Genomic DNA, 11159 nt, shown 5'->3' on the forward strand with positions numbered 1-11159 from the left:
AATAATGTATAAAAAGTTTTGTTTAGGTTAAGAACAACTCAGGGTGCATTCCATTCAGAAGTGATCATCCCTATGTCCTATTCCCTTCTAAGACTTTACCATATGAGAGTTTCAGAGGGCTTAAGGTGTGGGGCTCGAAGTCATTTGTATTTTAATTTGTATTTGGAACGACCCTGCAGCTTGATTGTTCTCTTCGAAGTGTCCTGTGCAGGCATCGTTTATGCCACTTGGCACGCAGTGTCAGTGTTGACTGAACGATTGACTCACTCATAACACAATTACTTTTTGCCATCTGCTGGCGCCCATACAGAAATCTGACATGTGGTCATATATAAACTTGCATATGAAATAATAGTTCAGATATTTGAGCATATATAATACACCTGCACCTGTCATCTCAACTTGTCTCTCATAAATGCAATAGACTGCAGAGCATTCAAGCACGGTAAGGCATAAACGAAAGCTCAAGTTTTGCGAGTGAACACAAAGTTTCTCAGGGGAACGCAAATGTTTTGCAAGATTTTATTAATTTTAGTTATATTTATTATGAATTTATTGCTTGTGTTTTTACTATTTAATATGTATTCAACTATTCTAAATATATTGTCTGACATAAATGGTTGACCTAGAGGGTCTACCAGAATGACATTTCCCTCTAACACCTGACCTGTTTGGTCAAATACTTGCTTATGCTTGAGAAGGTTTCCATTTCTTTCATTGCTTGATAGGCAGTATAAGAGCACACCTGTCTTCCCAGGTTCTGATTCAAAAAGTTACTGTAGCCTACATGATTACTGTATCAAGAACATGAAATGTCCTGTTTGTGCTGAAGTGTGTTTTGGTTAATGACTAAAATGATGTACGTGACACAGATGAGGTACAGGTACTTTCTTGCATTAATGTATAGTGATGTTTGTGCACCTTACTGTACAAAGCCTGTTAGACTGAGTATCAACCTCAAGTCCGAACTTGGCGTACTTGGTATTGAGAAACGCCCATTGAGAAACGCCTAATAGCGGACAAATCAGAGGCGAGCGATCAGTGACCCGCCCACCACGCAAACTCCACTAAATGTCCAAGAGCTCCGTAAGACAAACAAATTATTGCCTTACATCCGCGCATGAAGACACGGCGGGAAATCGCTTTTGCCAGGACTTCCAGCGGGTTTGACAGATCTGCGCGAGGCTGGAATATGGATGTCATTCCAATGTGCAGTATATTCCAGGAGCTGCAATGTGTCCTAGATACGGGATACCTGTCTGCATTACCATCTTTAGAGGAATACTGGCAACAGGTACTACAAACCACCTGTTTTATTAATATATAATAAATAGTTTTATTTACATATTTTCTCACGTTTAATGACGCTTCAAAATCTGTAAAATAAAGCAAATACAGCAAATAAATACAATTCTGATATCAACGACATCGCTTATGTCGTTAAAATAAAGTTAATAAATAACTAAATAAATTATTTTTCATTTTACTTCTATAAAATAACTTTTGTAGGGTATCAGTCTCGCATGTAGATGTGCGCAATGTTTTGTGGAGTTAACAGGTATGAGCGTTCTTTCTCGTGCGCTATTGCGCATGTCACAAAGCATTTGAATAAAACATGATATCTTGTTCCGCAATGTACTTTTGTTTCTCTTCACATTTCAAGATTTAAGAAGTTTTATTGGTATGGTTAAAAGCTTTATATTGCATAATAATAATAATAATAATAATAATAAAAAGTTTAGCAGAATCCCCGACCTGCTCTAGTTGAATGGGGATGGATGCTGTCGAGCTCCAAAAAGGACAAAAATACAGAAGCACCATAAAGTACCATAGTAGCCTATATATGACCCAAGTGCTATAAATTCTAAGTCTTCTTAAAGGAATAGTTCACACTCATACCATCCCACTTTCTTTCTTCTGCAGAACACAAATGAAGATTGAATTTAGAAGAATATTTCAACTCCATGCAAGGCAAGTGAATTGTGGCCAGAACTTGGAAGCTCCAAAAAGCACATAAAGGCAGCGTAAAAGTAATACGTTGTTAAATTTATGTCTTCAGAAGCGATATGATAGGTGTGGGTGAGAAGCAGATCAATATTTAAGTCCTTTTTTACTATAAATCTCCACCTTTGACCAGCCCCGACCAGTAGGTGGCGATATGCACAAAGAATGTGAACGCCCAAAAACAAAAGAAGAATGTGAAGGTAAAAGTGGAGATTTATAGAAAAAAATGATCTAAGTATTGATTTGTTTCTCACCCACACTTATCATATCGCTTATGAAGACATGGATTACGCCACTGGAGTCGTATGGATTACTTTTATGCTGCCCTTATGTGCTTTTCTAAAGATTTTTGTCACCTTTCAATTGCATTGTATGGACCTACAGAGCTTAGATACTCATAAAAAAAAATCTTTGTTAGTGTTCTGCAGAAGATAGAAAGTCATACACATCTGGGATGGCATGAGGGTGAGTAAATGATGAGAGAATTTTCATTTTTGGGTAAACTATTCCTTTAAGACATATGATAGCTTTGTTTTAGGAATTGTCTGATATTTAAGTTGTTACCCACGGATAATCTTCCTGTCTGCTATAGCTCTCTTATCTCACTTCCACATATTCCATTTGGTGCGACTCCATTAATCCGTCTTATTTCACTTTTACGTGTACATTGGAAGAGAGAAAGTCATTTGGTTTTGAAACAGCAAATGACAGAGTTTTCATTTGTGATTGAAATATTACTTGATGTTATACTCTTTATTTGTATGCTATGCTGATTTTAAGCATTGAATGCCTGTTGCAAAGTTGTTATTGTGTCCCACTGATTGCCCTTTTCTCTCTTTATAGACATGTCTTGAGCTTGAGCGCTATCTACAGAATGAGCCCCACGTCTCTGCAGCTGATCTGAGATCAGTGTGTGAGTCCGACGATCTGTGGGACCAGTTTCTGCATTGCTGTGGGACAGCTGGAGCGAGTTCACCCCAGCAAGGAGTCTCCATCACCAGGCATGAGAGAATCGTCAGGACCTCTCCTCCCCTGGAGCTTGAACAATGTTTGTCAGTCGCCAGCAGTGAGACGTCAGACAGCTGCGAGAAGATCAGACCATCTGCTGATGTGCACACATACCCACTGGGTCAGCGCGTATCTGAGCAGGAACATGTAATCACACACACGCACATGCCGCTGTCCTGTTCCCCATGCTCTGCCAAGGAGATGACGAACAGAGCGGAACTTTCTCTTATGGATGGATTTGTTGCAGGGGTCAGAGCAGAGGCTGTGAGAACGGGAGAGGAAGAGGTCAAAGGTGAGGAGTCACCTGAAGGACGAAGGAGGGCTCATCGCTGTTACTTTAACGGGTGCAGGAAGGTGTACACTAAGAGCTCCTACCTCAAAGCACACCAACGCACACACACCGGTGAGCAGTTTGTGTGTGTGCATATATAGCCCTACCTGTGTTTTGACTACATGTTACCACAACAGTTTTCTCAGCTTTGGGAAACAGAATTTCTCCCATTTTAAGAAATTCACAAACAAGCAGCTTTGAATGCCACTCCGAAAAACTCTTGACCTCCAAAATATTACAGGGCAAATGTGTTTGTAGTTCAGCAGTAACATTAAACACTGCCTTGCAAAGCCAAATAGCAACTGTATGCTTCATAACTATTGACAATATTTATTATATTATTTTATTGTCATATTAAATCTATAAATGATGTACAAGAAAGAGAGAAAGAAAAAGGGATAGAAATAAAATCAACTTAAAGGTAATTTTTGAATGGAATTGTCTATAGTATATGTGCCCTCACATAAACACATTGTATTACATAAAAATTATTTCAAATGGATATATTTACCATGCTTTTTTTTTTTTTTTTTGTGTACATAACTGCGTCATAAAATTAGGAAGTTTGGACTAAAGTTTATTGTGTCAGAAGGGAGAAAATTTTGGGAAACTTTATAGTCAAAAAACGATCAAACGGAAAACTATAAAACTGTTCCTGTGCACGTGTTTGCGCTTGGTCTTCTGAAGCAGACGAACGGCAGAGCAAAAACAAAAACTCAGGCAGCATATTCAAATAAGGTTGGAATCAAAGATGGATTTACTACTGATAATTAACTTATAAATTCACTTAGAAACAAAACCTCTTCGGGGCGCTCATGTTTATAATCTGATTGGAACAAACTGGACGCCCTCAACCCTGGAAAAAAAAAACTCAACTGATCTGCACATATTCATAAGTGACTTTTATTTATTCAAAAAAGAGTATTAAGAGGAAAGGTAAGCAGTTTCCATCTTTGACTTAACATCGTTCTAACCATTCAAACAGCTTAAGTCCTTTTGGTCATCCTCTCCACCTTGTCGGCAATGCAATTCTCCAGTGCAGCGAATAGTTATAAACAAATGAATTATCAAACCACCTTTGGTTGTCTTAAATGACAACTGTGGGAAGGATCAAAACTCCATAAGATGTTGGTTAATGGAGAAAAATAACCTTGGGAGAAACCAGGCTCACTGTGGGAGCCAGTTCCCCTCTGGCTAACCAGCATGAATATAATGCCAATATTACTTATTTGTGTGCAGTGCAAGTCATGGTTTAAAATTTGTAAATTAAGTAAGCATTAAGGTCCAGTGTTTAAAAAAAAAAAAAAAAAAAATGTAACTTAAAAAAATGAAACCAAAAATAAATATCGGAGTTGATTTTTTTTCCCAATAGCCGATAACCCAGATATCGATATAATATCACATCGCCAGGTCCCTGCTGATTACCACCGCTAACTAAATAACTTAAACAAGTGCACGCACAATAAAACTGCCACTATGTGTTAATTCCCATGTGGTGCTGCTGTTGCGTTGTGTAAATAGTTTGAATACTGAACATGCAGAGGTGGCTGTGACCTCTTTCTGTGGAGACAAATGTTTGAAGAGTGTAAATGTGGTTTGGCAACTCCCGACATTCTTGAAATGCACATTCTTCACAATGCTGTCATACACTCTGGGAAAATAGAATATTTGTGCATTAACCCTTTTCACCACACTGTTCATCTTACATGTAATGTAATCCATACAATAAAACATACCAACTTGCCAGGAATGTACAGGTATGTTGCATTGAAAAAACATCATAAATGTAAAAATGTGACATCATAAAGAACAAATATTACATCAAATAGCATCCATGGAGATGCCGCATGGAATTGGCCATGTACGAGCAACCCAGTTAGTTTCATGGCTGTTTAAATATGGTAAAATGTGTTCATTTGAGATACTTTACTATTTACTAATAGTTTAAAGCATAATCAGATTAGCCAAAATATTTAATAAACAGACATGCAAGAGGTGGGGGATGTGTAGAACTTTCTTAAAGGTATAGTTCACTCCCCCTCATGCTATCCCAGATGTGTATGACTTTCTTACTTTTGCAGAACACAAACACAGATTTGTAGAAGAATATCTCATGAATGGTGACCAAAACGTTGAAGCTCCAAAAACACATAACGGCAGCATAAAAGTAATCCATAAGACTATAGTGTTTTAATCCATGTCTTCTGCCATCCAATCAATTTTGGGTGAGAACAGATCAAAATATTACTCCTTTTTCACTATAAACCTTGACATCAGCGGTCTCCTTGGTAATCATGATTTCAAGCTCGATTACACTTCCAAGCGCCATCTAGCTCTCTATCTATGCGTCAAGCACTAGGAAGTGTTATCGAGCTTGAAATCATGGTTGCCAAGGAGACTGCAATGGCAATATGTATAGAGAAAAAGGAGTTATATTCTGGTCTGTTCTCACCCAAAATTTATTAGATTGCTTCAGAAGACATGGATTAAACCACTGGAGTCTTATGGATTACTTTTATGCTGCCTTTATGTGCTTTTTTCGGAGCTTTAAAGTTTTGGTTACCATTCACTTGTATTGTATGGACCTACAGAGCTGAAATATTCATCTAAAACTCTTTGTGTTCTGCAGAAGAAAGAAAGCCATACACATCTGGGATGGCATGAGTGGGAGTAAATGATGAGAGAATTTTAATTTTTGGGTGAACTATGTCTTTAATAATGGGTTTTTAACTTCTGCAGGAATTTGCAGAGCTTTCTACGCAGTTCTTTGCACATTCTGGAAATAAGACCTTCAACGTTGAATAGTGAGTATTGTGATGTGTGTGTTGCAGGTGAGAAGCCATACAGTTGTTCGTGGGATGGCTGTGAGTGGCGCTTTGCTCGAAGTGATGAATTGACAAGGCACTTAAGAAAACACACTGGAGCGAAACCCTTCAAATGCAGCCACTGTGTCAGGTGAGTTTAAGTGTGTATATACAGTAAATAAGAGTGAAAGAGTTTTCTGAAGAGATGTCGTGCTGCACATAATCAGTCTGTTCTTTTCAGATGTTTCTCGCGTTCCGATCATCTGGCCCTGCACATGAAAAGGCACATCTGAACGAACTTGAGGAGTGATGGATTGAAAGAGCGAAAGAATGCCAAATGAGCCACACTGTAAAGAATCAATCTGTATCTGTGGCAGAAGGTGAAAGCTAAAAAAAAGAGGAGAGAAATGGAAGAAAATAAAACCAGGAGAGCACAAGAATTAACAGAATGTGTGTGTTTGTGTTTATGTTTATGCTAGACTAATACCTTGTCCCATAGGCCTGCACGACTGGTTGTGTATGTGTGTGTGTGTGTGTGTCCTCCCTTTGGGGACATTTTGGGACATCCTCATTTGACTGTGGTACAAAAATGTAACAAATAAGATAAAAACAGGGACATATACACCCAGAGAGCATGAGTGAGAATGTGTGTGGTTCAGCAAAGAATGCCTTTGTTGTTTTTGTTGTGCAGGAGTGTTATTCTACATGCCAAAGAGTGTGTGGGTATTTGAGCCCAACAAAAGTGTGTTTGTAATGGACTTAATGGTATAGTTTCTCTATACCATGTGTATGCTCTAAACAGATTTTGATACAAAGTTATTATTAACCCTTAAAACTAAAGTTACACTCTGCTTTACCGTGCAGCGGAAATGATGTTATCTAGAGCAGCTATGTTTTTTGTGTTCTTCTATAATAGAGCAAAGAATAAGTGTTTAAGTCATAATCACCCACTGTAGTTGTGATTTGTGTGAAAGTGAATAAAACGCACAGTTGTTGTAGCGCCCCTTAGTGTTCATTTCACCAAGAAACTGCGACGAAACGTGGAACGCGGCACATACAACTCAGTTTGCAAAAATGGAGTTATAATTACGTTTATTCTATGAGACTAGGTTGCTTAAATTAGTTTAAAGGTAAAACTGTAAAATTTGATGGTCGATGAATAGATTTTGAGTCATAAAGACTGGAATGACTGAATTGTGATTTAGAATAGTGGTTACCTAAAGAGAGGAACTGGATTACGTAGAATTTTGTGGAGATGGGGGCGTGGTGGAGCGTTAAGGATGCACACACCTGAGCACAATATGTCTAATACCTGTTTCTGATTCCAGTGAGCAATGGGGAGAGCGAAATAAGGAGGAACCACGCTAGAGACTGGGGGAGAGAGAGCTAGCACACACATGCCCTGACTGTGTTCCATTTAAATTAATGTTTTTGATAAGAGTTGATTGAGTTTACCTGTTTGAGTTGAAGTCCCATTTCCCATTTCCTCCTTGTCTCCACAAATGAACCCCGTTACACTGGTGCCGAAACCCGGGACTTTGGAGGAAACATATGTCGACATGGAGTCCTCACCGTTGGCGGAAGTCATCAAGTCCCTCGCCAGTATGCACCATGCTCAACATCAGGCTCTGCTTGAGCTGTGCCAAGACCAGGATCACTAATTCCAGGAGGTGCTCCGGGCTCAAGCAGAGGACCGGCAGGTGATCCGGAGCTTACTGCACCAGGAGAAAGCCCCAGCCACGACCCCGGACACAGCAGCCCCCATGCCTCCGGTCGCCCTCATGAAAATGGGGGCAGAAGATGATCCGGAGGCATTTCTATACCACGTCAAAACTATGCCAGGGGTAGTGGTACGTAGTCATCCCTACCGGCTTACTGAGCACAAGAAAAAAGTATTGTGGGAAGAACTAGATGCAATGCTCGATATGGGAGTAATAGAAGAATCCCACAGTGATTGGTCCAGCCCGGTCGTCCTAGTCCCTAAGAGTGACGGGTTGGTTTGGTTCTGCATGGATTACAGAAAAGTCAACGCAGTGTCTAAATTTGATGCATATCCAATGCCTCGTATTGATGAACTGCTCAATCGGTTAGGGACAGCTCGCTTTTATTCGACGCTGGATTTAACAAAGGGTTATTGGCAGATCCCCTTAACGCCGATGTCCCGTGAAAACTTTTGGCTTACACCAAATCATCGGTTTGTTTGGGGCCCCGGTGATGTTTCAGCACCTGATGGACCGAGTTTTCAGACCACACTCTGCTTACGCCTCTGCATGACATCATTATATACAGTAATGATTGGCAGCGGCGTATGCAGCATCTGAGGGCTGGGGGGACCGCACTCTGCTTATGCCGCTGCTTATCTGGATGACATCAGTATATACAGTAATGATTGGCAGCGGCGTATGCAGCATCTGAGGGCTGTTCTGAGGTCACTGCGATGAGCGGGACTCACAGTAAACCCCAAGAAGTGCGCAATTGGACAGGTGGAGGTATGGTATCTGGGGTTCCACTTGGGTCACGAGCAGGTGCGCCCCCAAATTGATAAGACCGCAGCGGTTGTGGCTTGCCTGAGACCCAAGACCAAAAAGGAGGTGAGACAGTTCCTGGGGCTGGCTGGCTATTATAGAAGGTTTGTGCCTAATTATTCGGACGTCACCAGCCCACTGACTGATCTCACTAAAAAGGAAGCTCCAGACCCGGTCCAGTGGACGGAGCAGAGTTAACAGGCGTTTATACAAGTGAAAGCTGCACCTTGAGGCAAGCCGTTATTTCATGCACCTAATTTCTCTTTCCCGTTTGTTTTACAGACGGAAGCTTCAGACAGGGGGCTGAGGACGGTGCTCTCGCAGGTGGTGGAGGAGGAGGAGCGGCTGGTGCTGTACATAAGTCACAAGCTATCGCTGAGAGAGACTAAGTACAGCACCATTGAAAAGGAATGTCTGGCCATCAAATGGGCTGTTCTCACCTTCCGATACTATCTGTTGGGGTGCGCCTTCACCCTCTGCCACCTGGAAAAAAGGAACACTTATGTGAGAATGTTGTTTGTAGACTACAGCTCAGCATTCAACACCATAGTGCCCTCCAAGCTTTATGTGAAGCTCTGGGATTAAACAGCTTGCTGTGCAGCTGGATCCTGGACTTCCTGTCAAGCAGAAGCCAGGTGGTTAGAATGGGCAGCAACATCTCCTCATCACTGACCCTCAACACTGGAGCCCCACAGGACTGTGTTCTCAGCCCACTCCTGTATTCTCTGTACACACATGACTGTGTGGCAACACACAGCTCCAATGCCATCATTAAGTTTGCTGATGATATGACGGTGGTAGGTCTGATCACTGATAATGATGAAACAGCCTACAGAGAGGAGGTGCACACTCTGACACACTGTTGTCAGGAGCACAACTTCTCTCTCAACGTCAGTAAGGAGCTTGTGGTGGACTTCAGGAGAAGAGAAAGAGAACACAGCCCCATCACCATCAATGGAGCACCAGTGGAGAGAGTCAGCAGCTTCAAGTTCGTGGGTGTCCACATCACTGAGGAACTCACATGGTCGGTCCACACTGAGGCCATTGTGAAGAAGGCTCATCAGCGCCTTTTCTTCCTGAGACGGCTGAGGAAGTTTGGAATGAACCGCCACATCCTCACACGGTTCTACACCTGCACTGTAGAGAGCATCCTGACTGGCTGCATCTCTGCCTGGTACAGCAATAGCACCGTCCTCAACCGCAAAGCCCTGCAAAGGGTGGTGTGAAGTGCCAGACACATCATCGGAGGTGAGCTTCCCTCCCTCCAGGACATATACACCAGGCGGTGTGTGAAAAAAGCTTGGAGGATCATCAGAGACTCCAGCCACCCGAGCCATGGGCTGTTCTCACCAACAGGCAGGCGGTATCGCAGCATCAGGACCCGCACCAGCCGACTACATGACAGCTTCTTCCCCCAAGCAATCAGACTTTTGAACTCTTGATCTCTCACGATCAAAATACATCAGCACTGCACTTTTTTACTCTTATTATCTCACACCAGACTGTCATAACTTATATTCTCTTAACAACACACTGGCAACTTACTATCAACCGACAGCCTGAATGTCAATACAGTACAATACAACCTACTGTATATTTTATATATACTATATATACTATTTTTGTGTATTCTATATTGTGTGTATTGTATACTGTACATTGTATGTTATTATTTGTATATTGTGTTGTGTGTAATTATGTGTATATTAGATTTTAAATTGTGTTGTGTAAATCTGATGTTTATTGTAAATTGGTATATGTCTCGACTACTATGTTGCTCGGAACTGCACCCAAGAATTTCACACACTATTGCACTAGTGTATATGGTTGTGTGACAATAAAAGTGATTTGATTTTGATTTGATGCACTACTCCATTGGCTCCACCGCATGAAGGATACTAATGCGTGGATCACACGTTGGTATCTGGCTTTACAGCTTTGGCATGGATGGCTGTTGCTGACTTTCTCTCCAGAAAAGGGGGAGTGGGGGACAGGCCAGATGGCTCCCTGACCTGAGTCGGGTGGTGGGGTTTGTGGAGATGGGGGCGTGGTGGAGAGTTTGTCTGGAGAGAGAGAAGCGGTAAGGGTGCACACACCTGAGCACAATATGTCTAACACCTGTTTCTGATTGCAGTGAGCAATGAGGAGAGCGATATAAGGAGGAACCACGCTAGAGACTGGGGGTGAAAGAGCTAGCATACACATGCCCTGACTGTGTTACATTTAAATTAATGTTTTTGAGTTAAGGAAATAAAAGTTTTCCTATTTGAGTTGAAGTCACGTTTCCCATTTCCTCCTGATGAACGCACCCCCCCCCCCCCCCCCACACACACACACACACACGCCATCTCCACAAATGTAAACAACTGGATATGCTACGGTGTAGTATTATGTAATTGTGCGGTTTTAAAAGGGCAGAACTCTGCAGGAAATTTCAATGGCAGTTTTTCAGCAGCAGACATGAGTTACTGCAAGCTTGAATTGACT

The 11159-nt window shown here is 41.6% G+C and overlaps 1 protein-coding gene across 3 annotated transcripts; it reads left to right on the forward strand.

Annotated features, from left to right (window-relative positions):
* Window positions 1-962: 962 nt before the first annotated feature.
* Window positions 963-7147, forward strand: LOC127441112 (Krueppel-like factor 6). Of its 3 annotated transcripts, XM_051698319.1 has the most exons (5): window positions 1183-1294; window positions 1924-2469; window positions 2848-3415; window positions 6175-6298; window positions 6389-7147. In XM_051698319.1, exons 2-5 carry the CDS (start codon window positions 2464-2466, stop codon window positions 6438-6440), a joined length of 750 nt encoding a protein of 249 aa, XP_051554279.1. In that variant the 5' UTR covers window positions 1183-1294; window positions 1924-2463; the 3' UTR covers window positions 6441-7147. The 3 variants fall into 3 exon arrangements, with proteins under 3 accessions (XP_051554278.1, XP_051554277.1, XP_051554279.1); XM_051698318.1 differs by lacking the exon at window positions 1924-2469 and having other exon boundaries at window positions 963-1294; window positions 2848-3304; XM_051698317.1 differs by lacking the exon at window positions 1924-2469 and having other exon boundaries at window positions 1038-1294.
* The last annotated feature ends 4012 nt before the right edge of the window (window positions 7148-11159 follow it).

This window comes from Myxocyprinus asiaticus, chromosome 5 (genome assembly GCF_019703515.2).
Source record: "Myxocyprinus asiaticus isolate MX2 ecotype Aquarium Trade chromosome 5, UBuf_Myxa_2, whole genome shotgun sequence".
In the NCBI taxonomy this organism is placed as follows: Eukaryota; Metazoa; Chordata; class Actinopteri; order Cypriniformes; family Catostomidae; genus Myxocyprinus; species Myxocyprinus asiaticus.

Excerpts from the sequence above, each read along its gene's own strand:
- LOC127441112 (XM_051698317.1), top strand. The coding sequence starts at position 1,121 with ATGAAGACACGGCGGGAAATCGCTTTTGCCAGGACTTCCAGCGGGTTT. Across the intron at positions 1,295-2,847 it reads TAGAGGAATACTGGCAACAG|ACATGTCTTGAGCTTGAGCG; the intron begins GTACTACAAACC and ends CTCTCTTTATAG. Across the intron at positions 3,416-6,174 it reads ACACCAACGCACACACACCG|GTGAGAAGCCATACAGTTGT; the intron begins GTGAGCAGTTTG and ends TGTGTGTTGCAG.